Source organism: Protobothrops mucrosquamatus, unplaced genomic scaffold (assembly GCF_001527695.2).
Source record: "Protobothrops mucrosquamatus isolate PMUCROS unplaced genomic scaffold, P.Mucros_1.0 scaffold239, whole genome shotgun sequence".
Classification (NCBI taxonomy): domain Eukaryota; kingdom Metazoa; phylum Chordata; class Lepidosauria; order Squamata; family Viperidae; genus Protobothrops; species Protobothrops mucrosquamatus.
In genome coordinates this window covers 370,309-397,752 of record NW_015386589.1, presented here as the reverse complement: position 1 = coordinate 397,752, position 27,444 = coordinate 370,309, and the positions used below count along the sequence as shown (strand labels likewise).

The window sequence follows — 27,444 nt, the reverse complement described above, 5'->3', positions numbered from 1 at the left end:
ACTGCCACGGGTAAGTGCCCGGCCGAACTCCGTTGGGGTCGTCGGCTCGTGACTAAATTGGATAGGCTGCATCCGGAACGTGTAGTTGCACAGGTGTCTCAGCCACACCCTCCATGGGTCCTGCGTGAAGGTGACCCTGTCTGGGCCAGGAATTATGGGCCTGGCCACCTCTGGGTCCCGGCGATGGTCTGCAAGGTCTCGGGGCCTCTGTCCTACGAGGTGTCCCTGGCAGACGGCCGCGTTCTTTGCCGCCACATTGATCAACTACGTGTGAGGCGGGACTTGCCTGGGGGTCCTCCTCAGTCTCCTCTGGGGGGGGAGGAGGAATGGGAAATGCATTCTGGGAATCAAAGTCAACAGCCAACGATGGGTGTGGAAAACGAATCGGGTACTCAACACCCAAGTTCCACAGGTGTTTCAGGTAACAGTTCTTGGGAAAGGGGATACACAGACACCCCCACACACACTCCAGCCTGGGAGTCCCACTGGAGGTATACTAACTATCCACCCCTAACAAACAATACTCCAGACACAGAGAATACCTGGGAGCATACTCACAACTCACAACATGCAAGAGAGCAGGCAAAACAAAGGGGAAACACGGCCCGTGCTGACATGGCTCATAGGAGGATGTCCTCACGCATCCGGGCTAACAGGGAGGCATCCCTAGACCCTTTCACTACAGAAAGAAGCCAAGACACCCACACTCCGTCAGGAAACATGGAACTGAGTTCAGAGGGGTTAGGCAACTCCATGGTGGGTAGGTCAACCAGGTTTAGCGATCGACAAGGTCCTGACTGCTCGATCCCAGGTGAGGGACAGAAAAGTCAAACAGGAGTCACCTGTCAGCCACAAGGCACTTCACCTAGTGCGAGGAGCAACAGGGAAAACAATACAAGTTCCCCAAGTCCGAGAAGGTCACAAAGGGAAAAAGGCCCTCCCAAATACCTAGCCGATTACGTAAGGTGAGCAGGTGAATAGCATTGATTGAACTAGGGGTCCAGGCCGGTGGACTCTAAGGGAACAAGGTTGGGGCCACAGGGTCTATGTACGAAGAAACAGCCCCACACCGTATGACACTGTGTGATATGAACTCAACTGTTAATTATATAACCATCTCAAGGATGGCGTCCATGCGGGCGCAGTATCATTTCATCTAGGGGGAAGGGGTGTTGTCTCCTGAGCCTGCAAAGGCAGGCTCGGGATGTTGCAAGAGTCCCGGGCAATTGCAAGAGCTGCCCGAGACCAGACTGAGTGGCGCCGGCCTTGCGCGCATGCGGGAAATGACTGCATTGCGATTGGTTGAGTTTGCCCAGGAATCTGCAGGTATAAATAGAGGCCTGCGTGCTTCTGCTCGGGTTGTTCGTAGAATGGAAGCAGAGAATAAAGACTTGTTATAAATGCTTTGTCTCAAGCGCCATTATTCTCCGGACTTAACACACAGTATCTCTGTTTCTCTCACACACATACTCCAATTCAATCAGTTAGTACACATAGTCTTGTGTCTCACTTGGTTTTTCTTCTTTTTCTCTCCCTTGCAGAATGAAGATATTGCCTAAACAAGAAACTTTTTCCCAAGCTGTTTTATCCTCAGCTCAGCAGATCCCTAAAAAGTGCTAATGTATAGCTTGATGTATGTGTGCCCTATGTGTTCCTGTTTACTCTTTTCCTCTACAATAAATGTAAATAAATTCATTAATTCTCTTCTTGTAAATTATTCTAGTGCAGAGGTAAGCACTAGGGGGGTAAGGGCACAGGAGTATGAAAAAAGGGCTATAAGATTTTCTCTTTAACCAACTTCCCTGTAAGTTCTGGAAGCTTTCCTCCCATTTGGGTTCACCTAGCAATTTGGGGTCATATCCTTCTGATGCTATAAAGGAAAGGAAAAATGAATTAAAATAATAAGCACAGTAGCGGTCACATGACTTTTCATTTAACAACCATTTCAGTTAATGACTGAATTGCCAGTCCCAATTGCATTGGTAAAAGGGGACTACCTGTGATATTCTTGTGCATTAGATCATGCAACGCTAAAGATCCTGAAATATGCCTTTTGAGGAGGAAAATAATATCATTTAGGAATATAAGGTTTATATTTTAATGGTGCTTTTTTAATAGAACAGGTCTTGGAGTGAGGAGTCAGAAGAGAAATATTAAACATAGTTTATATTTTGGCTCAAGAGGCAGATATACATGTAACAGATCTGCTAAACATGAATTAATAAATTTTATTAGTGGGGTGAGGAAATTCTCATTTCAGTTTCGCAATACGCTTAGGCATTATTTGTGCATGAAATATCTTGATGTCTGACATTTTTCCCTTCTATTTGAGATTTGTATTTTGCAATCTTCTTTGTTGATCTTCCTTCTTGTTGCTATTCTTTAATTGATACTGGAGTGTAATGTTGATGATTGATTAGTACTCTTAATATGTTTACTGTAACTATAAACTGCTGTCAACTATAAAGTATTAAAACAAATTGATATATTTTGGTTTAAATATTGGTTGTGAAATCTGACATATTTGCTTACTAAGAGGTCAAGTGAATTGAGTTACATTTGTGTTATTTTCTTTATTATTTTGGTAGAAAGAAGTTAGAAGCAAAGATTGAGTAATTGACTATGTGCCATTAAGCCATTATAGATTTTTAGTGACCACATAGATTTTCTCCATGACAATCTCTCCCTCACTTGAATGTCTATGAAAATTTTCAGTCATCCAGCTCTTAGTTGTATCAAAAATGTTTTATTTTGTTTTTTGAAAAGGCAACTGGACTGAATTTTTTTTTTAAGAAAGAAGAAGTTTTCCTTCCTATCCTGGAAGATTCATCAGTTGCATTGGATGGTGTGGGAGATGGAAGGACAGTTATTGACAGTTGAGATTAGTTGGTGAGAGGGGGAATGATATGTTCTGACAGGATGGTGTGGGGATGGGAATGGAAAGATTTTCTTTTCCCTCTTTACTGGTAGGCAAACTTTCAGCTCAGTGGTATAGGGTTCTGATCACTACCATCTTGTGTTCCAGTGGGTGGTGAGAATTAAAATGCAAATACTGATCAGTGTATGTTGGTTTTCTGTAAACTTCAATGTTAAGGTTTCTGCCTTCCATAAGGTGCACAGCACCATTTGGGAAAGCTATACAGTTAACATCTTTTCTTATGAACTTAATGTATGAATCCACAGAGTTGATGTGTTTGGTGAAGGACTCCACTTCCTGAGTTTTAATATTGACTCAAGTATCATCCACATACCTGTACCAGTGAATTGGTGAAAATTCTGGGAATGAGTTTAGGGCTTTGGTTTCTGCCTCTTCTATGTAGAGATTTGCCACAATGGGGGACATAGGTGAACCCATGGTGACGCTGTGTTTTTGTTTGTAGACATCTTCATAGTATTTATAATAGGTAGTGGTCAGACAGAGGTCTAACATGGCATATAATTGTTCTTGGCTGATATTAGTTTGGTTACCTAATGTGCTGTCTTGTATGATATGTTTTATATGTCTTGTATGTCTTAGAAATGATAATTTCTAAGTAGATGCAGAAGCCTTTGCGCAAAGAGCCTGCTGGAACCTAGTATTCTAATTAATTTAGGAATCTTACAAGACATGGACATGTACAGCACCTGCTTCTGCTACTTGCTGTTCCTTGCATCAAATTCACAAAGATTCATAGTGTTCTGTTCTGTGCATTGGTAAGGCATTGAGACGAGGCAGGAGTAACAACAGTCGCTTCTTTATTTAATCTTCAACAGAACAACACAAAATGGCGCAGATCCCTTTTATACCCCTTTACAGGTAGCAGCATCAACCAATCAATGCAACGTATCATTCCCACCTTGTGCATGCGCAATAGGCTGGAGACAGCCTGTCTGGCCAGGGGAGCCACGTGTTCTGCCCGGGTCTCTCTGCAGCTTCCTGCACCTGCTGTGTCAATCACAGCCCAGGACATAACACATAGTATTTTAAATTCATTAATATTTAACCTGCCACAAGACTTTGCATTGTTGTTCTTCAGCAGACTAATACAAGTATCCCACGTAGTAAGACTACTTAAACATTTAAAGATAAATATTGCAATATATTTTTCCAATGTAGTTTTCTTAAAAAGGTAGATTGCAGCTAAATGCAGGAATGGGATATTTTTGACCTAAAAAAAAAACTATGTGCAGAAATAGTTTTTCAGTATATAGTTATGAATCATGTAAAAAAGATGCTGAGACTCTAGAAAGAGTACAGACAAGAGCAACAAAAATGATTAGGGGACTGGAGGCTAAAACATAAGGAACGGTTGCTGGAATTGGGTATGTCTAGTTTAATGAAGAGAAGAATGAGGGGGGACATGATAGCAGTGTTCCAATATCTCAGGGGCTGCCACAAAGAAGAGGGAGTCAAGCTATTCTCCAAGGCGCCTGAAGGCAGGACAAGAAGCAACTGGTGGAAACTAAGCAAGGAGAGAAGCAACCTAGAACTAAAGAGAAACTTCCTGACAGTTAGAACAATTAACCAATGGAACAACCTGCGTCCAGGAGGGGTGAATGCTCCAACACTGGAAGTTTTTAAGAAGAGACTGGACAGCCATTTGTCTGAAATGGTATAGGGTTTCCTGTCTGAGCAGGGGGTTGGACTCGATGACCTCCAAGGTCCCGTCCAACTTTTTTTTTTTTTATTATTATTATTATTATTATTATTATTATTATTATTATTATTATTATTATTATTATTATTATTATTATTATTATTATTATTATTATTATTATTATTATTATTATTATTATTATGTAAGTATATCACAACAAACTCAAGAGATTTTTTTATTGTAAATTCAGTTTGTCAGTAATGGATAACTAATGTAATTCCCATACCAGTACATTGAAAAGGAATCTCATATAAACTGTTTCAAAATTTAAAGAATACTTCCCTTACAGTATGTATGCATTGAAGGAAAGGCCATATGACTATTTGCTTAACTTTATATTTTGCTTTTCTAAAAAAATGAAAGAAGTCAAGATGTCCAATTCTGGCATTTTCCTACCCCTCCTTTGTGTGTGTGTGAGTGTGGGTGTGGGTGTTTGTGTGATTGTGTGTGGGGGGGGCTGAGGGCCAGAGGTACAAATCTCAAGGAGATACAAAGAAGTGTGATGGAGGTTAGATGTGGGCAACTATTAGTAGGTTGCTCACATTACTATAATATCATTATAGAGGACAGACTGAACATGTGTCATCTCTAAGTTCTATATAAGAGAAAAATAAGCCTTTGGTCTTCAGCACTTCCTTCTTATCAATTGTTCTCTCTTGTTCAGCTCTGGCCTCAAGAGAATAATATAACTTTTGGGGAAAAAAATAAATCCCAACAAACCAGCACTAGAAGCAAAGATGGAGAAGATTTCCACAGCAACCATGTATTTTCCTTTGGTGCTCAGATAGGTTGGAACAAAAGACAACCACACGCTGCAAAATACCAACATACTGAATGTGATGAATTTGGCTTCATTGAAAGTGTCAGGTAACTTCCTGGCAAGAAAAGCCACAGAAAAGCTGATAATAGCCAGAAAGCCCAGGTATCCCAGGACACAATAAAACATGACCATTGACCCCTCATTGCACCGCAGTATGATTTCTTCATTCACGGAATGCGTATCAACTTCTACAAAAGGTGGAGAGGTCCACATCCATGAAATGCAAATGCTTGCCTGAATCAGAGAGCAGAAAAAAAGGACCGAATTGGTCAGTCTTGTCCCCACCCACCTCCTCATCTTGGATCCAGGATGGGTGGCTAAGAATGCCAAAACTACTGTGATAGTCTTTGCCAGCACACAAGAAACTACAACTGAGAAGATGATGCCAAAAGCAGTTTGTCGGATAAGACAGGTCACCTGCTTAGGACGGCCAATGAACAAGTACACACAAAAGAAGCAGTGCAGGAGGGACACCAGAAGTGTGTAAGTGAGGTTTCGATTATTGGCTACAACAATTGGGCTGTTGTGATGCTTTAGAAATATTCCCAGCACCAGAGCTGTAATCAAAGAAAAGAAAAGAGCAAAGAAAGAAAAACCAATCCCAAGAGGTTCTTCATAAGATAAGAAACTTACATATCTGGGCAGACATAAATTTTTGTTTTTATTTGGATAGAATTCATTTCTGCAGATATAGCAATCTCTTATATCTGAAAAAGAAAAATACATGGTTTCAGTTCCTGTATCAAATCTATATACCAAACTGATGCCACAAAGCATAGTTACTAGGGGCCTTCTGGAAATGCTCTTTGCCCCAATCAGTGATCCAAGTGGGTCATTTTCAATCAACCTTTTTTTTTCTCTCAAGGGGATCCTAGAAATGTAATTTTATTATACTTCTTTATTTCAAAAAGTGATAGTTGACTCTCGCTATTATTAATTCTGATTACAGAACTATTCAAATATTAATATTGAAAAATCTTTTACCTGAATCTCTTTCTCATGATGATGATAACAATGATGATGATGACGACGACGGTGATCATGACCTAAGGATTTGTAGAGCTGTCTTTTTTCCCACTTCCCTAACCATTCTTTTTTTCTCTTCTCTACCATTCCAACAGAGAACATTAACCTAAATGTATGCATCATGCATCATTTACCCTTTCCTAAGGATCCCCTTTCTATTCAACACTTTCCTCTGAATTTTTCATCTCTGACAAAGGCAGAACATTACTGATTCATCATTTTATTTATATCCTACCTTTCCTTTAACAGTTAAAGGTGACATAGAGTACAGCTCTCATTTTATCTCCACAACAATGGAGACCCAATGGATAGGTCTATTTGAGAGAGAGTACAGATAGTCTTCGACTTACAACATTTTGTTTAGTGACAAAGTTATAACAGCACTGAAAAAAGTGACTTATGACCATGTTTCACACTTATGACTATTGCAGCATCCTGATGATCAAAATTCAGATGCCAAGCAACTGACTCATATTTGTGATAGTGCTGTGTCCCTGTACACTGCAACGATTATCGTAGATTCATACCTATAGTCATGTGATCCCCTTTTGTGACCTTCTGACAAGCAAAGTCGATGGAGATGCCAGATTTACTTAACAACCGTATTACTAATTTAATAACTGCAGTGATTCTCTTAACCAATTTGGCAAGAAAAGTGGTAAAATGGGACAAAACCCACTTAACAAATTTCTCACTTAACAACATAAATTCTGGGCTCAATAGTGGTTGTAAGTCAAGAACTACCTGTAATTAAAAATAACTTAGTAAGCTCTATGGTTGAATAAGGATTTAAAACATATTTACACAAGTCTACATCCAACATCTAGATATAGATATTTTCTGTACATAACAGTTCATTTATTTATCTTAATTTTTACCTTCCTTGTCTGAAATCTTTCCATCTGGACATGGAATGCACTCATAGCAACAGAATGGCTTCCCTTCCTTTACTTTCTTGCTAGTACCAGATTGGCAATGTTCAGTACATATTGAGGTTGGCTGGACCTAATTAGAAATGTAAGAAGAAAGTAAATTGGAGAATAATCATAGATTCAAAATCCTGTTGATTCTTGTTCATGTCCTTTTGTTATTAGAGTTGCAGAAGAATCTGATTTTAAAGAGTTCCCATTTCTTTGTCAAAATACTATCCTGTAGGTGGGATCTACTGCTTATTATCTGATTGCTATATAAAGATAAATAAGTACATGAATTTTTGTTTGCAAAGATTTTTTACTGACTTCCAATCTATCAGACCATGCTTATTCTGGCCAGACTTTACATTTTCATTCTTTTTTGAAAAAATCTACCAAATGTTTGGATAAATGATAAAATAATAACATTACCAAATATGCACATATATTTGTAAACTTGGTACATTATACCATTGCATATGAATGCAGGATCATTGGAAGAGGCATGAGAATCAAGACTCTTACTTTGAAGGAACTGTGCTATGAGTGTGTAACATCTGGTGGTGCAGAGGTTAGAATGCAGTACTACAGGCTACTTCTGCTGACTCCTGACTGCTAGCAGTGTGGCAGTTCGAGTCTCACCGGCTCAGGGTTGATTCAGCCTTCCATCTTTCCGAGATTGGTAAAATGATGACCCAGATTCTTGGGAGCAATATGCTGAGTCTGTAAACCCCTTAGAGAGGGCTGTAAAGCACTGTGAAGTGCTATAGAAGTTTAAGTGCAATTGCTATTGCTATCTGTGTAATGCATCTACTGTCTATATCTGTACATGTTTGGTCACCATGAACCAGTCTTACAAGCATTATTTAAATAACAAAAATTGCCAAAAGCAAGTCTCCAATAAGGAGACAGAGCCAGAAACCAGCTCCACTAAACCCACTAAGTACATTGAATATCTAAAACTTCTCCATTTATTCCATAAACATGCCCATTTTTCTTAAGGGTGCACAAGAAGGCTGAGTCACAGGAGACTGCTTGGATATAACAATAACCAGGGCTTTTTTTCTCAGAGAAAAGGTGGTGGAACTCACCTCCCTCCCCTGGCCACGCCCCCACCCAAACCTGGCCACGCCCTCATCAAACCCTAGGACCGCCCCTTTAGAGAACAGGAATGCAAGTAAAATTTGGGAGGGGCTATAAAAGTAAATGTATGGAATTACATAAAAAGCAATGCAGTAGCCTATTTCNTGAGAGCCTCTGGATTCTCTGCCGCTTCTTGCTCGGGCAGGGTCGCCTAGGAAACGGGCCAGGGGCGCGCCGACCGAGCCTCCCTATGGCCGCGGTTGTGAGCCAGGCAGGGGCAGAGAGCTGCGAGTGCGAGTGCGCCCCCCCAGATGTTGCGCCCGGTGCGGCCGGCCCGGAAAAAGGTGCCGGAACGCGGTTCCGCTGCGTTCCGGCTGAAAAAAAGCCCTGACAATAACCAATCTAATCCAGTACAATAAATGTAGTTAATCTTTAAGAAAATCAGAGCAGATCCAAGTCAGCAGTACTTAGGTGAAATCAGTTGTTATAGTAATTATACAAGCAAAGCTATTGTGCATGTTTTGGAGAAATCCCATTGCTGTTGGACTAACTCCTGACATTTTAATCTAATTTGTCTTTGGAATTATTATTTTTTGTTCTTAGCCTCTCTGATTAAAAACTCTTAATGAGCATGGATTAGATTAAAAGTTAGAAGATAAGCCTGATGCTGCAGTTAAAGGCAGATAAGCTTGGGAGGCCTGGAGAGCATGCTTATGCATATATCAACATATGAACGCATATGTGTTTGTTTGTCACAAAATATGCACACCTGGAAAGATTGTATGAACAGTAAATATTGTTCTTATTATGCTTAGTAGCTTGGTTGAAAATTGGAGAAGACTTTGTTCTTATATATAATTCAATGTATACTCTGCTTTACATTGCCATCAACACAGTTTCAGTCAATTTAAGGACATGTTCCAGGTATTGTTTCAGTAGACCTACATTTTGTTTATAGCACTTTTTCAGTTTTTCAATCAAGTGTTATTCGAATTAATCATTAAACTGAAGGATAGTGAAACTTACTTGGTTAAACCAGCTGTGCCATACTATGGCATCTTTACTGATGGTCAATGTTTCTCCTACAGTAGTTTCTCGAGCCATTTTGCCAATTTTCTTTCTACGAAAGGATAGATTTGAGGAAGTAATCCAGTTGATAAGGTCCATTCCAACTAATAACCTCCTATTCTCATCAAAGGAGATATCATCTCCAGCACTGTTGTTGAATGAGACACTTCTGAGAAAGTGATGAAGCTGGATTGAAAAGGAAAATTCAATTCAAATGAGACTTTTCTTCCTTTTCCCTGAAGGGTTTCCCTTCCTTTTCCCTTCTTTTCTTTCCCTGATTTTCTAGCATAAGGAAAGCCATAATGAGGGGAAACTTTCTATCAGGCCTTTTCATTTGTGTTGCTTAATTGTATTGCTTTATTGAAGAATTTCTCATTGCTTTATAGAGATTTTCAAAAGTTGACCACTCAGTTTCTCTGCTCACAGATTAAATGAAATATTTTTTAAAAAAACAAAATAATTTCTGTCTAGGTCAAGTGTTAGGTTTACTTCAACAGAGTTAAAATTTTTGCTCTCCATTACATCTGTAATATAAAATTGACTATATTCAAAGGAAGGCACCACCACCATCACTGCATTTATACTGCTGAATTTTCCAATATTTTTTATTTTATTCTATATCATTATGTGCAATAAATATTAGTGTTAAGCATGTTAAGCAAAATATTAGTGTTAAGAATGTTAAGCAATTTCTCTAAAATTCAAGTTCCTGTTCAAAGTATCTGCAATTTTATGGAGAACAGATGGAGAAACTAGGGATAAAATTTCTATCAAGTTTCCATACTGCAAATTTGAAGCCTTTTACCTGCAAAGAGCGCATCATTTTGGATTGATCCATTCTTGCTTTTTGTCTGAGCCTTGATGCAGTCATGGCATGCAAGGCATAGGCCACACTATAGACAGCATTATATATACTGTAGCTATGGCCAATCGTATTAATTTCAAAAAAAGGGCCAGGAACATTCTGCAGGTTCTCCTTGCCTGTGCAAATGAGTCCTACAACTTTATCCTGAATTCTATTTGGAAATGCACAGTTAAAGACATGTTGCCAGAAGTCCAGCAGAAAGCCATCCTCTTTGTTACTAAATGGCTTCTGACTTTGAATGAAATCTTGAAACCCATGAAGTTCTTTGGTGTGAATTGTAAAGGACAGAGCACCATGTAATAATTTTAAACTCCAGGTCCTTTGATAGTTCAAAACACTGAGCTCCATCTGAGTAGTCATTACCCATACTTTACCTTTTAATTGATTTATATATGATTTTTGTACTCCAAATTCAGAAATGTAGGGAAACCATATCAAAAACAAAACAGAATAAGATACTCCATAGTACACCACTATATTGGCTTTGCTGGCCATGACAACTTCGTAAATTTTTGCTTCTTGAATTAACATGTTTTCATGTTCTGCAGAGTAATTTATTCTAGGGAACATTTCTATGAAGGCAAAGCAGATGCCTTGATTAGAAAATGCTGGAATAACAGCATGCACAAATCTTTCTCCTCTGTCATCGTCCATAGCAAGGATCCCAATCCATGTCCATGAGAAATAGAGAAGCAGAGAGAGGATTCCAACATGCTGAAGATCATCTTTAGGGGCCATTTGGTAGAAAGACAGGCCTGGAGTTTTATCATTCATCTCTGGAGCTGATCCATAAATGATCTGAATATAATTCATTAAAGGAAACAGATTACTAATAGATTTGCATAGCAAATTCTGGATTTAAACCTTCTACAATTTATACATTTTTACAGAATACTATGTGTTGTTGTTGTTGTTGTTGTTGTTGTTGTTATTATTATTATTATTATTATTATTAAAATTTATATACCGCCCTATCTCCCTTACGGGACTCAGGGCGGTGAACAGGCAATAATAAAAATCACAGTAAATATTACATAAAAGCCTGCTCTAAAATATAAAACCCCTAACAAAACCCAATCAAAACTATGCCAGGCCGGCCGCATGGAACAGATGAGTTTTCAGGGCTTGGCGGAAGAGGCGCAGGTCCGCAATTGTACGTAGGTCGGGGGGCAGGTCATTCCAGAGGGCAGGAGCTGCCACAGAGAAGGCTCTCCCCTGGTGGTCGCCAGCCGGCATTGGCTGGCCGACGGTACCCTAAGGAGGCCCTCTCTGTGGGAGCGGACTGGTCGAAGGGAGATATTTGGTAGGAGGCGGTCTTGCAAATACCTAGGTCCATTGCCATGGAGCACTTTAAAAGTTGTTACTAACACCTTGAAGTGCACCCGGAAGGCCACCGGCAGCCAGTGCAGCTCGCGCAGGAGAGGTGTTACATGGGAGCATCTAGAGGCCCCCAAAATGTGATGGTTTAAGACAATGGAGAACCTCAGGATCTTCAGACAATTTTAAAATAAAGTTTAGAACACTTCTTGTCATCACTGGCATTGATCCAGTATCATCCCAAATACTGATATGTTAAAAAAATGTTGCTTCCATGATCTATGGCCATTTCTATGAATTCTAGCTTTACCCCAAGTACACTTGCAATGATGTAGAGATTAGAAGTCACCCTTCCATTAACTTTTTGTTTATCTTCTGTTCTATTGTGTCTGATTCAGAGATCGACTGGACAAATCCCTGCAGTTTAAGAAGTAGTTTGTCATTGCCTCCTTCCTAGGCCCCAAAGAAAATGACTAGCCCAAGGTTACCCAGATGGTTTTGTGCCTAAGGTAGGATTAGAATTCACAGTCTCCCAGTTTCTAGCTGGCTACCGTACTCACTACACCAAACTGTTTCTTCCATCAATTTACTTAATGGTAAAAAAGCAGTAAATTTATATTTTTGGAGACAATAATATAAGATGGCAGACATTTATTTGACAAAATACTGTCTCCACCCAAAATTTAACAGTAGTGGATGGATACATTTTATATTTAAAATTATTCTCAAAATTTTTACTAGTTCAGGAATTGTTGAACAGCATAAATAATCATAAACTACTGAAGAACTATTTATTAAAAGATTTTAGACAAGATAAAATCTTGTCTAAAGCAGGCTTAAGTTAGCAAAGTGGTATTGATTTCATAAAGATAGAAAATTGATGTTATCTTATTTTCAGGCTCCCACATCCCAGCCCCTGAACCTAACTTTCATAGAACTTCATTTTCAGATAATGCTAAGAGACTATTTGGATGGAAGATACAAAGGATTACCAATTACACATTTTAACACATTTGTGATAATTCATAAATGGAAGATCTGATCCACTATTACATCACAAATATATCACAAATCAAAAGTTAGATTTATTGTGTTTTTGTATTCCCAACTGAATCATCCCAGCAGAGAAGTAAAAATCAATTTCCTACTAACTGATGTACATAAACAAGTAACAAAACAAGTAGCATTGTTTGCAATGGCCACAAGGAGAATATGAATGCAGACATTGACAGATAATGATATCAATTATAAAGGAATGAATTGAAATCATGCAGAATGTTGTAATTTCATATTATTTTTTGCTGGAAACTATGGTTGTAAATAAATGTAGTATATATAAAACATTGCTTAAAATACTTTTCAGTGATGCATATCAGAGCATAACATAATAGTTACACTAGCATTTCAATAGCCATAGTCACAGTAAAGAATTATGGGTCAGTACTTTATGTAAAATTGAAAATGTCCTTCTTACCTTCTCTGCCAAAAATGGCTCACAGAAAGTCATGGACAGCAAGAGGAAGCTAGGATTTAAACCCATAACCTTTGTAAGCATTACAAAATATTAGGTATTTGTCTCTATCATGTAGATCCCATTAAAACAGGAGCACAAAGTATATAATAGTATTGCTGGCTTCAGGAAATAAGTTATGATATAAATTCAGAGAAAGATTGAGGGCAATAGAAGAAGGGGATGACAGAGAATGAGGTGGCTGGATGGAGTCACTGAAGCAGTAGCCATGAGCTTAAATGGACTCCAGAAGATGTTAGAGGACAGGAAGGCCTGGAGGAACATTGTCCATGGGGTCATGATGGGTTGGACATGACTTCGCAACTAACAACAACAATAAATTCAGAAGGATTATATGTGAAAGAACATTCTATAAAACATTACTTGCACTTTTGTCTAAATATACTTAAATCAGTCAAAAAGAAAATAATACGAAATGATTTGCTCTACTTGACCACATCTCAGGCATACTGCTTCACATGTTCATGCACAAACACAAAATGCATATATATTTGTATATGGTAGCAGTCAGTCCCAATCTGATATCAATCTGAACTCTTTGGACTGCAACCATCTCCAATGTTTGTAAATAGAATTCTGAGAATTTTGATTTCACATATAAGAAGTGAGATTGGGAAGACTGTTTTGCAGTGCATCACCTTAATATGGTGTAGAATTCACTCTGTCATCTTCATCCTGTTTGCCTCTTCAATCCCATCAGAAGCCCCAACCTCACTCTAAGATCTTGTGAAAATTTCCATCACAATAGCAGTATTCCAATATCTAAGGGGCTGCCACAAAAACAAGAGGGTCAACCTATTCTCCAAAGCACCTGAAGAAAGAATAAGAAGCAATGGATGGAAACTAATCAAGGAGAGAACCAAGCTAGAACTCAGGACAAATTTCCTGAGAATAAGGATTTCCTGAGAAAAATAAGGAGAAATTTTCCACTATTAATCAGTGGAACAGCTTGCCTTGAGAAGTTGTGGGTGTTCGATCACTGGAGGTTTTTAAGAAGAGATTGGACAATCAGTTATCTGAAATAGTAAAGGTCTCCTGCTTGAGCAGCAGATGAGACTAGATTTCCAAGGTCCTTTCCAACTCTGTTCTTCTGTTCCTCATCCTAGTCTAAAACATGAGTAAATTTTTTTGAACCCATTTCTTCAACTAAAGAGCTCCCATCTCATAATGTCAGTCTGAACCACCATCAAATTGATTATGGAAACCTTTATATCTGCCAACAAAAATAATGTTTAATGGATAATTTCCAGGTCATAAGTGATCCTAAGAGGAAAGACATTTCAAACATTTTTAAAGAAAAAAAATGTAATACCTTGGATCAAGGCATGAAAAAGTGAAGTTTAGTAGGTGCAACCAACTGTCCATATTCTCCCAACTAGCAATTGATCCCCATGGGATCTATACAGTATGCCTTGCTGAAAATACTTCTACATGATGAAAGGGATAGATGAATATTAAATTGCCTGTCAGACAATGAATTCTAGATTTTACGATCTTGTGATTATACATTGAGTTATACTATTGCCTAAAAACCCATATTTATAAGAGGGAAGACTGTAAAATGTTTCCCTTTCTTTTGATTCTAAAGAAAAGGAAGATAAGTGAGCCTACTATATTGTTTTATTCCCTTTACTGGAATATATTCAGAGGAACACATAATTCACATTTCTTTCTGTTCCATTCTGATTTTTTTTTTTACTGGAGGAATTCTGATAGAAATTTGGCAGTATAAAATCTTAGTTATCCTGCCATATCTAAATTTGTAACAATATATTAGCTCAAATGCCCAGGTAGGGTGGATCATCTAATCAATGTTTGCTATTCTCTGAAATAGGGGTCCCCAACCCCAGTCCATGGACCAGTACCAGGCTGCAGTATGCCAGAAACTGGTTCCCACAAAGCCCCATCTATGGGATGCAGGCAGCACACAAAACCATGGACTCTGGAAAACCTCTCTCCATGGAACCAGTCCCTGGTGCCCAAAAGGTTGGAGACCTCTGCTCGAAAACAAAAGTAGGGATCAGTTTAGTTAATACAGTGATGAAAGCTATTAGGATTCCCAGGGTTGTGTACTAGAACTGAGAAATGAGCAGCCATTATATAGAGAGAAAACAAACCATTTCTTTATTTGAATTTACATGAAAATTACACAGGTAAATTCATACGGTCATTAGGAACTGAGCTTGATCTGGAAGAGATGTTATCATTCTTCTAGTAATTGAGTATGATATGTGGATTTCCAGAGGATTAAATATTTTCTATCTGATACTAGTTTCCTTCAACTAATTATTTTTCAAGCTAGAATAGTTCTGTAAGTAGTTTTATTTTAAAATGTTTATTTATAAATAAATGAATACATAACTTTACTTATTCATGTGTGTTTCATCTACATAAAATTTAAGACCTGCCTGATTATCCCTGATCCACTTATTTCAGTCTCTATGAATAGAAAATTCCAATAAGAAAAGATAAGAATGAAAAGAAACCTATGAAAGGCTAAAGATATTGTATAATATCTAGGAGGGAGGAGAGACTATAAGTTTGTCATCTCCTTCCTTCCTTCCTTCCTTCCTTCCTTCCTTCCTTCCTTCCTTCCTTCCTTCCTTCCTTCCTTCCTTCCTTTTGATTTGTTCTATGTCTTTTATTCTATGAAAAATAATCTTAATATAAATAAATTAAGAACAAAATGAAACCTAATTCCCATATTATAGTGTAAGAGAAAAATCATTATCTTACCTGTGGAATTTTATAGATATCCAAAATATTTGCTATATGAAAGGAAGTTTCGGCATCAAGTCCTCCAATGACTACTATTAAGTTATTTTGGATACCACATTTATAATTGGGAATGAATCTATCTGACATTAGCTGTATTGTGGCACGATATGTTCTCTTTGCATTGAAATAGCTGTCATAGATGTGGAAACCCAAGGAAAAATTAGGTAGCAACTGGAAATTTTCATTTATTTCCTTTACTGCAAATGCCAAAGCCAGGATATGCTGATAATGCTTAGTCAGGATGCTAGAACAAGAGTTGCATTATGATCAGCAGGATAGATTATAACCCACTTATTTCTAAATATTTCACATTTAATTTACATTATTATTATTATTATTATTATTATTATTATTATTATTATTATTATTATTATTATTATTATTATTATTGAAACAAACCTTACTCTGGGAGTTATGTAATGATAACAGATAAACTTTATCAATGTAAGTTTTAATTATAAGTAGAGTATTTCCTATGAATTCTTACTGTCTTTTATTCTAGATGGTTATTTATAAAACAATTTAATTATCCGATTCAAATGCATATTGAGAATTACATACCTATGTAATAATAATATCAGCCAAAGATATTAGGGTCAAAAATACAGGGTTCATTCAATAGAAATTGAAAGGAGGGGCTCCAAATACTGCATGGCTATCTTATCAAATTTTGGCCAAACAGCAATACATGTTACTTTTAAAAAAGGAAGTTTCATAAGACCCACGTTGTATCTATGTGTTCATTTCAAAGAAAGTGCTGATAGTGTATGTATTATTCAAAGGTTGAAAAATCAGAACATATCAGTTCTAAATGGAAAGCCAGTTTGTTACAGTGATTAAACAGGCTAGAAACCATAACCATGAATTCTAGTCTGTGAATTTTAGTCCTGCCTTGGGCAAAAAGCCATCTGGGTGACCTTGGACTAGTCACACTCACTCATCCCCAGGAAGGAGGCAATGGCAAACCACTTCTGGAAAAAAAATACCAAGAAAACTTCAGGAACGTGTCTAGACAGTTTCTGAAGATTGGACACAATTGAATGGAAGGGGAAAAAGTTATATAAATAGGGTAAGATCAAAATTACTGCTAATTGATTCTTTCTTTACAAGAAATCTTGGAATCAGCTGATTATGATAGCAAAATGACTGGATGACTTAATAAGATCTCTATTTCTGATCACATATAATGAAAATCTACAGTGTTTGATGGGATACACAATAAAACTAATTATCCCTAGGACAAATATACAAGTGATTTGATGGCAATGAAAAAAAGAATAGGTCAGTGCATAGGAGAAGAGGGAGTGGAATGACAGAAAATTTACTAAGGAAAAAACATTTAAAGGTATTTAAAATTAAGCAACTAATTTACTGCTAACTCAATATTTTATATAGCAACTTACTTCTTAGTAAGCAGGCAGCAGACTGCTGTATCCATCTTAAGCTGTAGATTTAAGTGGGAAAAAGGAGAAATTCCTTACCTAAGATCTTGGTATACCACTGGTGGAGGTTCTACATCAAAAGTCAGGGGATCAGAAACAATAAAAGTCAGAGAAACAACAGCACCAATGATGAGATCTCCAAGCTTATAATACTTATGAACTGGAGGTTGTGGATCACAGACATAATATCTGAGTACATAAGCATGGCAAGCTATTTGAGAAAGTAGCAGCATCAATATTATCATCATTTTGAGTACAAATACAAATGATCTAAATCGGACCTCTTTTTTAAAACTACAATGTTTTAATTACAATCATGATTAAAATAATTTGGATGAATAGGCATCTCAAGTTTTTCAAGTTATTTAACTGGAATATATAAAGTAGGAAATCTGAGACCACAAAAGAATATATATTTTTTGTCTCAAATCTTTAGCTGTGCTAAATGTCATAGTCCTTTTGTTAAGGTATAATGAAACTGCACAAGAGAATTTGACAAACAGCAGGATTAATTAGTGATTAACTCATAATAATCACTTTACATTTGGGAAATCCTGGTACTTAATTTGTTTATCACAAATGAGCAGAACCTTTCCAGGCCTATCAAGGGACAATTGGGTCTAAAATGATTTGTCTCAAGAAACAGATACATAAATTATAGGAGTATTATTTGGGGCTACAGAAGACATGTTGATGCATAAAAAAGTCTTTTAGTTTGGCATTCTTAAATGTTTTCAAATGTTAATGTCTGAAATGCTGAGTCAATAGTTTTGACTGTTGTCATTCTAATCATTGAAAAGTGACCAGGTTGGGGAAGGATCGATATATTTTGTTTTTAATAAATATTTTATTAATTTTCTATTTTTTCAATCAAGTGCCTAATAGACAACATGGTGACTAAGTCCATTAGTGATTCCGTGGTACGTGTAAGATTCTTCAAACTAAATCCAATATTACACCATCCAGTATATCCTCTCTTCTTCTGGTAGTAGACATTTTTCCACACTAAGCAAATACAATTCTTATTGCTATGAGTAAATATACAATTGCCTATCAACATTTCTTACATTTTTCTAATAGTGTCAATGATATCAGCTTAGAATATCTTTTCTAACCAAAGGATATCTTAATTTCATTTGCACCCAATATTCATTTATTCAATCTATATCCTATTTTTACATTTTTCAATTTTAATTCCCCATCCATATCATCATCCACAGACAAATGGCAGGATAGAATGATCAAACTTGGTGCTGGAGAAATACATGGGTTGTTTTATTAATTATCAACAAGATGACTGGATGGGCCTCTTGCCATTTGCTGAAGTAGCTTATAACAATGCTGTTCACACCAGTACATTTTAACTGGTGACTGGGCAAGAATTTAATCCAATGCTTGAACTACCAGCCCAGGAAACCATGATCCCCTCTTTAAAAGAGTGGATCAATCAATTGAAAAATATGTGGCCCATTGTAAGCAAAGTCTTGGTAGATGCGCGGGCAGCTTATAAAGCCCAAGCTGACAAAAAGAGAGTGAAACCTAAACCATTCCACATTGGGGACCGTGTATATTGTCCTCCCAGTTCCTTCAGTCCCTATAAATGTCATGGTTCCAATAGATGAGACCAACTAAAACAGAACTCCTAGGCTTGAGGTTTCTTTTAAGAATATGTTTATTGGCTACAAAGTATCAGCACTGTCGAAAGTGAAACCAAGGCTAAAGTTTCCTCCAAAAAGTTACAGTATACAAAGTTAAACTTCCCACCCCATTACTATGCAATCAACTACATTTCCCAATAGATTAGTTTGGCAAGCTTTCTAACAGAAAGCCCAACCTTCCAATCTAACAAACAGAAATGACTTTGGTTCTCCCAGGATGGATAATTGTTTAAGCTAGCAGAAAAATTCCACCACCACCCTCCCATTCTGGTAGCAACTGAAAACGAGCCAAATGGCTTCATTCAGGTTTGTTGCAGAGTTGACAACAACATTCAAAGAAGCTAGGACCAAAATATATAGGGCCTTTAACCCAATCACAGTGGAATTAGAACTACCAAAATAATTGAGAAAAGTCCACTCAGTGTTCCACTGCACCATTCCTTAAACCAGAGGTAGTATTGCCTTAAGGCCAGTACCCCCTCCAGACTCTGAGTCTCTTATGATGGAGGGAAAACAGCATTTTGGTATTAAAGAAATCTTAGACTCACACCCTGGAGAGCCACCCAGTACCTACAAACATAGAAAAATCTTTCTGGGGCTCAGCTTAAGAGTTGGTGCAGAAGAATCATGTAAAAGCTGCTAGACTAATCAAAAACTTTCATGACCATTACCCTGATAAACCTAAATGAAAACTTAACCACTATTTCATTTCTCCTGTCTGTTATTTTTCTCTTTCCAGGTGGATCTTCTTTTAAGGGGGCAGAATGTCAGGTCCCTTCAGAACGCTGTCATAATGAAGGGGAAGGCGAGCACATATTGGTGTGGATTGAAGATGTTTCTGTATTACTAGCATTTATTTCTACTCTTGCTTTCATGTATCTACATGGGAATTAGGGAGAGGGGGATACCCTTGGAGCCATCTGTTTTCACTCCTCCAACCTGGAAGAAACAAGGCTCCTGGGAAACAGCCGGATATCACCTTTTTGGCTCAAAGTTCTCATAGCACCTTCATGCCAGCAGATTGACTCCTGATAGACTGGGACATTGGGGTGACACTGACAAAATGGGACTTTTAGCTTAATGTTTTTGCACGGGAACTTCAGATTCTGCCTTTTTACTCTGCAATCACTATCTCTCAATAAAAGATCCTCTTTGAAACAATGCCTGTTTCCTGGGTTGTTCAATTATATTCTATTGCTTGTGTTTGCATTATGTTGAATTCCAATATGAAGTGGTCACTCTCATCCAAGGTTCCAGCAGCTTCAACTCTCTCTATCACTTCTTCTCTTTTAATAAGAATTAGGTCCAGTATAGCTTTTTCTATAGTTTCCTCCTTTGAAAAGGTATTTCAATTACCTTTTGAAGAAAAACAATAGTAGAAAAGCAGTATGTCTCTACCATTGAAAGGAAATGATGGACTATGCAGACTTTTGGCCTAATCAAGGAAGACTATACTTCCCTTCCTATACTACATTAATGTCCGAAGATTTCCAGAACTTCCTGGTTCCACACTTAATAAAATTCAAATGAAGGAAATCCTCCTACAAGTACATTTTAGATTGGAAGAGGGAACCTTCAGAATGATGGAAACATGAGCCACTAAAGACAACTTCAACATCAATAGCATCTCCTGCTGCCTCTAAGAAAGCTTTTCAGAAATAACAAAAAATAAAAAAACTATTTTCAAGTTAATTTCAATCACCATAAGAATGAGTAGAAAATCAGGAGCCTTTTTCATTTTCACTGAAGCTGGATCAACTGCAGGGCAGAATTCAGCACAACTTGAAATTATTGGCTGCACTTACCAGATTGTGACATTAAAATTCTTTAAAATCCAGTTTAAAATCTTCCTTTCTAGATGTGAGATATATATTAAGAGCAAGAACTGGTTTCTCTTCTTTACTTGCTTGCTAAACCAGGGTGAAATTTGGAAATTTCTTGGCTGCCTATGCATGCCAATGCTATATCTTGTAAATCCCTTTCTCTTGATTACAACAGGAAATCGTCAAAATTTCAGTTTTATTCATTGCAACTAAAATAGCTATGTTTTTCTTTCTGTTTTCTCTTATAGCTGAAAACTGTATTAAGCAAATTTTTATACTAGCCCTATTTTCCCTAGTATTCTGTGACATCAGAAATTTATTTCAGGCCTTTTATCCACTGAACCCATACTACCTATTCATTAAATAAAAATATAACTTTGTTTAAAGAATTCATATGACTACTAATTTCAGAATGGTGGCTCTGGGCAGCATACATTGATTTAAAGAGTAATACATATAAAGCACACCTGGCTGTGCGTGCGCACAGTGTGAAAGGAAATTGGGGGAGATAAGGCTAACAAGGACAAGAGGGGCTGAGCCTAAGAGCAAGCCAATAGGCATCCCCACCGGTTGTGGGCAGATGGAGCAGAAGGATGAGGCTCGATGGAGCGTGCACACACCCGGGGGTGAAGGGAAATCGGAGAAAAAAAGACTGACAGGAATGGATGACGGAAGGCAGGAACAGCGTGCAGACCAACAGGCTAGAAAGGAAGGGAGCACTGATGGCAAGCCTTTTGGAACACTGGATCTGAATGCGCAGCCTGGAATGAGCAGGAGGGAGCGGTTAGAGAGCACACCGGCAGCAATGGTGCTGGGAGGGAGGAGATTGACAAGGATGAGAGAAGGGAAAAGTGTGGAATTGGAGTGCAAAAAAGAGAAGGCGAGACAACCAAGGCAATTACAGTTAATCAGGAAGGATGGCCCTATCACACGGGCAATGAGTAAGCAGTTAGACCAGCAAGGTGTATAAAAAGAATCTCCCCACTCCCTGAGCTTCACTCTGAGGACACTGGCAGGGGACCAGCGAAAGTTAAGTTGTTTCTTTTAACATTGTAAATAGTTGTTTTTATTGTTTTTAAATATCTTTTTAGCAATAAACAACTGGTTTATACCTCTCCCGGAGATTGAAGGTTGTGTTATTGAACAAATATGCCTGGGATTTGCATTTTTGCAGCTATCAAGGACATATATATATATATAGTCATCGGTCCATCCAATGTCCCTAATTGTTTTACTTTTAAAAGGCACGCATTGGCTGTTCCCTTGGTGGTTTCCAAGGCTGCTGTTCCCTTATCTACTTTCCTTCCTCCAATCCCTTCCCTCATGCATACACCACTGTCTGCTATCACACCACTAATTTCTAAAGCTGCTGTTCTCCCTTCCCCCTTCTTTTCGCCGATCGCTTTCTTCGTGTGTATCCAATTGTCTGCTTCCACCCCATTGATTTCCGGACTTGCTGCTCCCTCCTCCCCCTTTTTCCCTCCGATCGTTTTCCTCATATGCCTACGGTTATCCACTGTAACTCCACTGGTTTTTAAAGTTGTTGCTCTCTCCTCCCCCTTTCTCCCAATAGTTACTTTGCTTGTGTGCCTCCAACTATCACATTGTGCTAAACGTTTTTGCTCATTCCCTTTCCTCATCTCCATCCCAGGTCGTATCTGTTCTTTCTCTATAGGGCTGTTAGCAGGCTGTGTATCCAACCCGGTCCTCTTGCTCTTTCACCCTGTTGTTCCTGCGCATATGTAGGCATTTCCAAAGTGGTCTACCGAGCGGGTCTGAATGTTTGTCCAAGGAGCCTCTGGCAGGCACATCCTTGCATTCGCTCCTCTGTTGGGGAACGTTGCCCCTCTCTGGGGGTACCCCAGGGTATTTTGAGGACCTCCTTCCCACCATTCGCTCTGATCTTCTTTTCTCTTGTCCATCACTTGTGGTCCTCGCGCTTGCATTGTCAAACCATCTGAAAGATGTGCGTTGGATTCTGCTCCCCCATTTGATAGCTCTCTGCTTTTCTTGCTTGTGTACAAGCTCCCAAAGGGGGGTTTCCTGCCAGTCACTCACGGGTACCCATTGCAAGGTTGTCAGCGAGCTGTGGCATTACTTTCATCCCATATTTTCCTAACTTCGTGGGGTGGGTTGGATTATGTATACCTGAGGCATCTCCAGGGTGCATTTCTCATCCCCCTTTCTCTATTCCACCTGTGGGATATGTTGTTGATCTGTTGTTACTTCGGCAGGTTGTTTTCTCTATTGTTATATCTCTCTGACCTTGTGATGGGTGAATAAATTGCTTTCGTTGGGAATCATGGCGTTGTTTATTCCATGTTCTCAGCATTTGGTGTGGTGGGCAGAGTTCTACGTAGCGGTTTATGGAGTTTTCGTCGGAGAGCCAAGCCTCTTTAAGTAGGCGGCCTCCTTTGGGGTGGAATCAATGGGGTGGAAGCAGACAACTGAATACACATGAAGAAAGCGATCAGCGAAAAGAAGGGAGAAGAGAGAACAGCAGCTTTAGAAATTAGTGGTGTGATAGCAGACAGTGATGTATGCACAAGGGAAGGGATGTAATACCATAATCCTAGTGAATCCGTTTCTCATTATTTTTCCACTTATAACACCTTCATAACAATCCCAAATCCAAAATTGCAGTGGGTTGATTTGAATCTATCCTGTTAAATTTAGAAAATGTAAAAGTTAAACCATCAGCCAGATCCTTGCCTATTCTTCACTTCTAACAATTAGTAGACAAAGATATGCGTCGTCTATAGCTCATGTTGTTTTTGTCAAGGTGACTGGAATCCCATAGAGAATGACTAGAAAAACATTAATTATAGCAGTTTCAATAATTAAACAAGAAGGCAGTCTTCCAAAAATACACATGAAAATTAAAGAAAAAACAACAATTGCCATGTATTCTGAACAGAAGTCCTCTTTTCTACTTAAATGGAGAAGAATGAGCATTACCTGAGCAGAGTTTTTCACATGTTTATTATTCCAGTGATAACTGTGTAGTTTAGAATTGCAATAAGTGAATAATAAAATTGTATTCTACAGAGGGTAATATGAATAAGTGTATCATACCATATGTGATCACAGATCTTTACTAATAACTTTAATGAAATCTTTCCCAAACTCAGCACTTCAGGAATGGAACTACATTGCCATATTTTAGTGATCCTTTTAAAAATTCCCTCTTTTTTAATTAGTTTTCAATATAATTGGCAGAAGTGACCACTAAATTAAATAGAAGAGTAAAAGATATTCTTAGCACTGACCATCAAGGTGGTGCAGCGGGAAAAAAACCCCTAAAAACTCTTGTGTCAATGTGAGTTATAAATACATTCCTAATTAAGAACAGATTTGGGAGAAGAAGATATTCTTCCCCCATGATGAAAGCTATAACATTTAAGGAAATGTTATAGCTTTTCCTTTTCCACATCGCTTAAATGGATAGCCTCAGCTCCCATTGGACACAAAGTGATGGAGGTAACAGAAAGGAAAGGGTGTATCCATCCTTAAGATCATCCAACAAGACTTTTGACTCCTGGGGAGATTTGTCTACTTACAAGAGCCACAGTCAAGGCCAAGCTCAACATATTAAATGACATTATATTAAGATTGATAAACTTGCTTAAATCTTAGCATCTACACTACCATCCAAGCCCACTCACACACTGATATTAGATCCTCCATTAAAAAATAGCCTACTGCCATAAATCAGGACTGCTGGTCAATTTCTTTAAACAGTCTGTATGCTAGCAATCTCACACACTGTACAGCCATTAAACATTTGCTTATAAAATGCAAATTAGACACATACTGTTTTTTACCTAAGAGCCAATAGATGTTACCTTTCTTTCAAAGCACACAGACAAGGACAAAAAAAAACCTTAGGGTATCAGAGAATCTCTGATAAAAACAGGTTGTCTCTCATTTCAGAATGTTTAGGGACAAGTGGTTTAGCTTCTCTTGAGGTTTCACACTTTTCATATATGCAACCCAGGCCAGAAGATTATTCCAATAGAAGAGTATATATGTAGCTCAGTATTGAAGTGTTACATAATTACCTGACTAGTTGGTCAGGTAATAAAACATCTGCAACTAACAAGCTCAGAGAGCAGCATGAATGCTGCAGAAGACTATTCCTATGGAGACCGCCATTCCAACACCAATGTCATGCAATAAAAAGAACAACCCTCCATCCACTAAAAATCATCAGTCGATCCTTTATTTTATCTCTCAGCTTTTGCTCCCAGTGAAAATGGGATAGATGACTCTCTAATTCTCCCCAAGATCCATGATCAACCAGCCATACTTAATCAAAAATCAAAGAACCCATATTCTATAAAAACAGAAGTAAGGCCCCTCTAAAGATGTCCACCTCAAGTCTAGCACTTGCCCATGGATAAACTACAAGGAATAGGATTCTTATATACAATATCCATAGCAGATATCTGCAGCAGATATCTCATCTACCTAATTGTTTCCTTCATGGTGCAGAATATCCTACTTTCCATTTCTACTCTGCTGTTAGTATATGTTAAAGCTGGAATAACCAAAGACCATTCTCTTTGACTATGTTTATGTTAATTACCAACTTTTTTGTTTTTGATAGCTCTTAAAACCTCTGCCCTTCTTATAATATCAATATATAGATATATCTCTCTGACCTTTTACTCTAATTTGCTGTACATTATTACTTTCATTTGGGACATTTCTGCTTCCTCTGATCTAGACAAAGCATTTGACTGAAAGTGTACTGAATGCAGATTATACTGAAAATCATGCATAGTAATTTGCCAACAGAAGTTTCCTATCAAAGACATCCTACATATATTCCTATAGAGGACTGATATGGGGAATATCATTATAAATATAGACTAATTATCTGGAATGTAACAGGGTGATCTTCAAGATATAGAGCATTATTTTTCAAACTTGGCAACTTTAAGAAGTGTGGTCTTCAACTCCCAGAATTCTCCAGCCAGAATGCAGGTTGCCAAGTTTGAAAAATACTGCTATAGTGATATTAAGTTGGTGCAAGACATCTGATCCCAAAAAATTCCACAAGGGAAAAGTTGGACAAGAATTTTTTTTAACACATTTTTAAGTCTCCTAACATTTTTAAAGAAAATCCTTCAATATAAAATTCACAGCTACCAGTTAATCCTAAGGGAACACATAAAACCAAATGCATATAAAATTACAGAATATCTTTAGAGTTAAAAATATTTACTATTGAACCCTGTATTATTTTAAAAATAATACATCAGTCATAAATTCTGAAAATAAGAAAAAAGTGGGGATGTATAGAATAATTACATTTTAAAGGTGACTTCTAAATATTCTTAATAAGTAGACAACAGGGATAAGTATTTTAAGAAAAATGTATTTAATAGAATTATTAGGAAAACATTAAGAGTATTTTGCTTCACAGATGTAAATAAATGCATAAACTATTGTTGTTAGTTGTGAACTCGTGTCCAACCCATCGCGACCCCATGGACAATGTTTCTCCAGGTCTTCCTGTCCTCTACCATCTTCTGAAGTCCATTTAAGCTCACACCTACTGCTTCAGTGACTCCATCCAGCCACCTCATTCTCTGTCGTCCCCTTCTTCTATTGCCCTCAATCTTTCCCAGCATTAGGCAGAAACATAAACCAAATAATTGGATTGTTTACATTTAAATTGAATTATTGTGTCTGGAAGCAGGTATTGCAGAGGCTAGGATGGAAGGAAAAATGGAGCCTGTAAAAGCTGAAAGTGGAGCCTGTAAAAATGGAGCCTGTAAAAGCTGAAAGTGGATTGACAAAGACTCAAGAAGAAGATTTGGATTTTAAGGAAGATATCTGGAAGGATTGGCGGCAAAAGCAGAAACTGGATTGGAAATATCTAAAGAAATTTTACAAGGATACAGAGAAGAGGTGGTGATGGACTCAGAAATGGAAAATTATAGTATTGCATATTAGGAGGAGCAGCTGGGGGATTTCTTAAGAGTATCTTGTGATGTAATAATATAGGTATTTTTGTTCGAGATATTAAGAGATTAATTTTAAAATTTTTTGGAGAAGGAGATGAGATCTGGTGGAGGTGTGGATTCAAAAGGGATTTTTGAAGAGATGTTATTTTTGATGTGATTAATCAATATATTATAAAATGTCACTTTTGATATGACATATTGATAAGGTGATATATCTGACTTTGGGATGTAATTTTAAAGAAACACTTATATTTTTGCTCGAGATATTAAGAGATTAATTTAAAAGAAAAAAAAGAAAAAATTCTTTGGAAAAGGAGATGGGATATTCTGATGGAGGTGTGGATTCAAAAGGGTATTTTGAATTTTAGTGGTTAAGAGATGCTATTTTTGATGTGATTAATTAATACTTTGGGATGTAATTTTAAAGAAATATTTATATGATTAAAAGGGTTCTGAATTATAGTGGTTACTTTAGTTACATGCTAACTGGCATTAATTAATATTGTGGGA

General features: G+C 37.7%; 1 protein-coding gene across 1 annotated transcript in view; it reads right to left on the bottom strand.

Moving 5' to 3' along the window:
• Positions 1-5,262: 5,262 nt before the first annotated feature.
• The window catches only part of LOC107286054 (vomeronasal type-2 receptor 26-like), a 38,248-nt gene continuing 16,066 nt past the window's right edge, over positions 5,263-27,444 (bottom strand). The window contains exons 6-12 of the mRNA XM_015814348.2: positions 17,518-17,689; positions 15,995-16,280; positions 13,202-13,270; positions 10,383-11,208; positions 9,504-9,757; positions 7,362-7,488; positions 5,263-6,164 (exon numbers count right to left, since the gene is read on the bottom strand). Of these exons, the coding sequence (XP_015669834.2) occupies positions 5,263-6,164; positions 7,362-7,488; positions 9,504-9,757; positions 10,383-11,208; positions 13,202-13,270; positions 15,995-16,280; positions 17,518-17,689 (2,636 nt within the window). The remainder of the gene's footprint in view (positions 6,165-7,361; positions 7,489-9,503; positions 9,758-10,382; positions 11,209-13,201; positions 13,271-15,994; positions 16,281-17,517; positions 17,690-27,444) is intronic.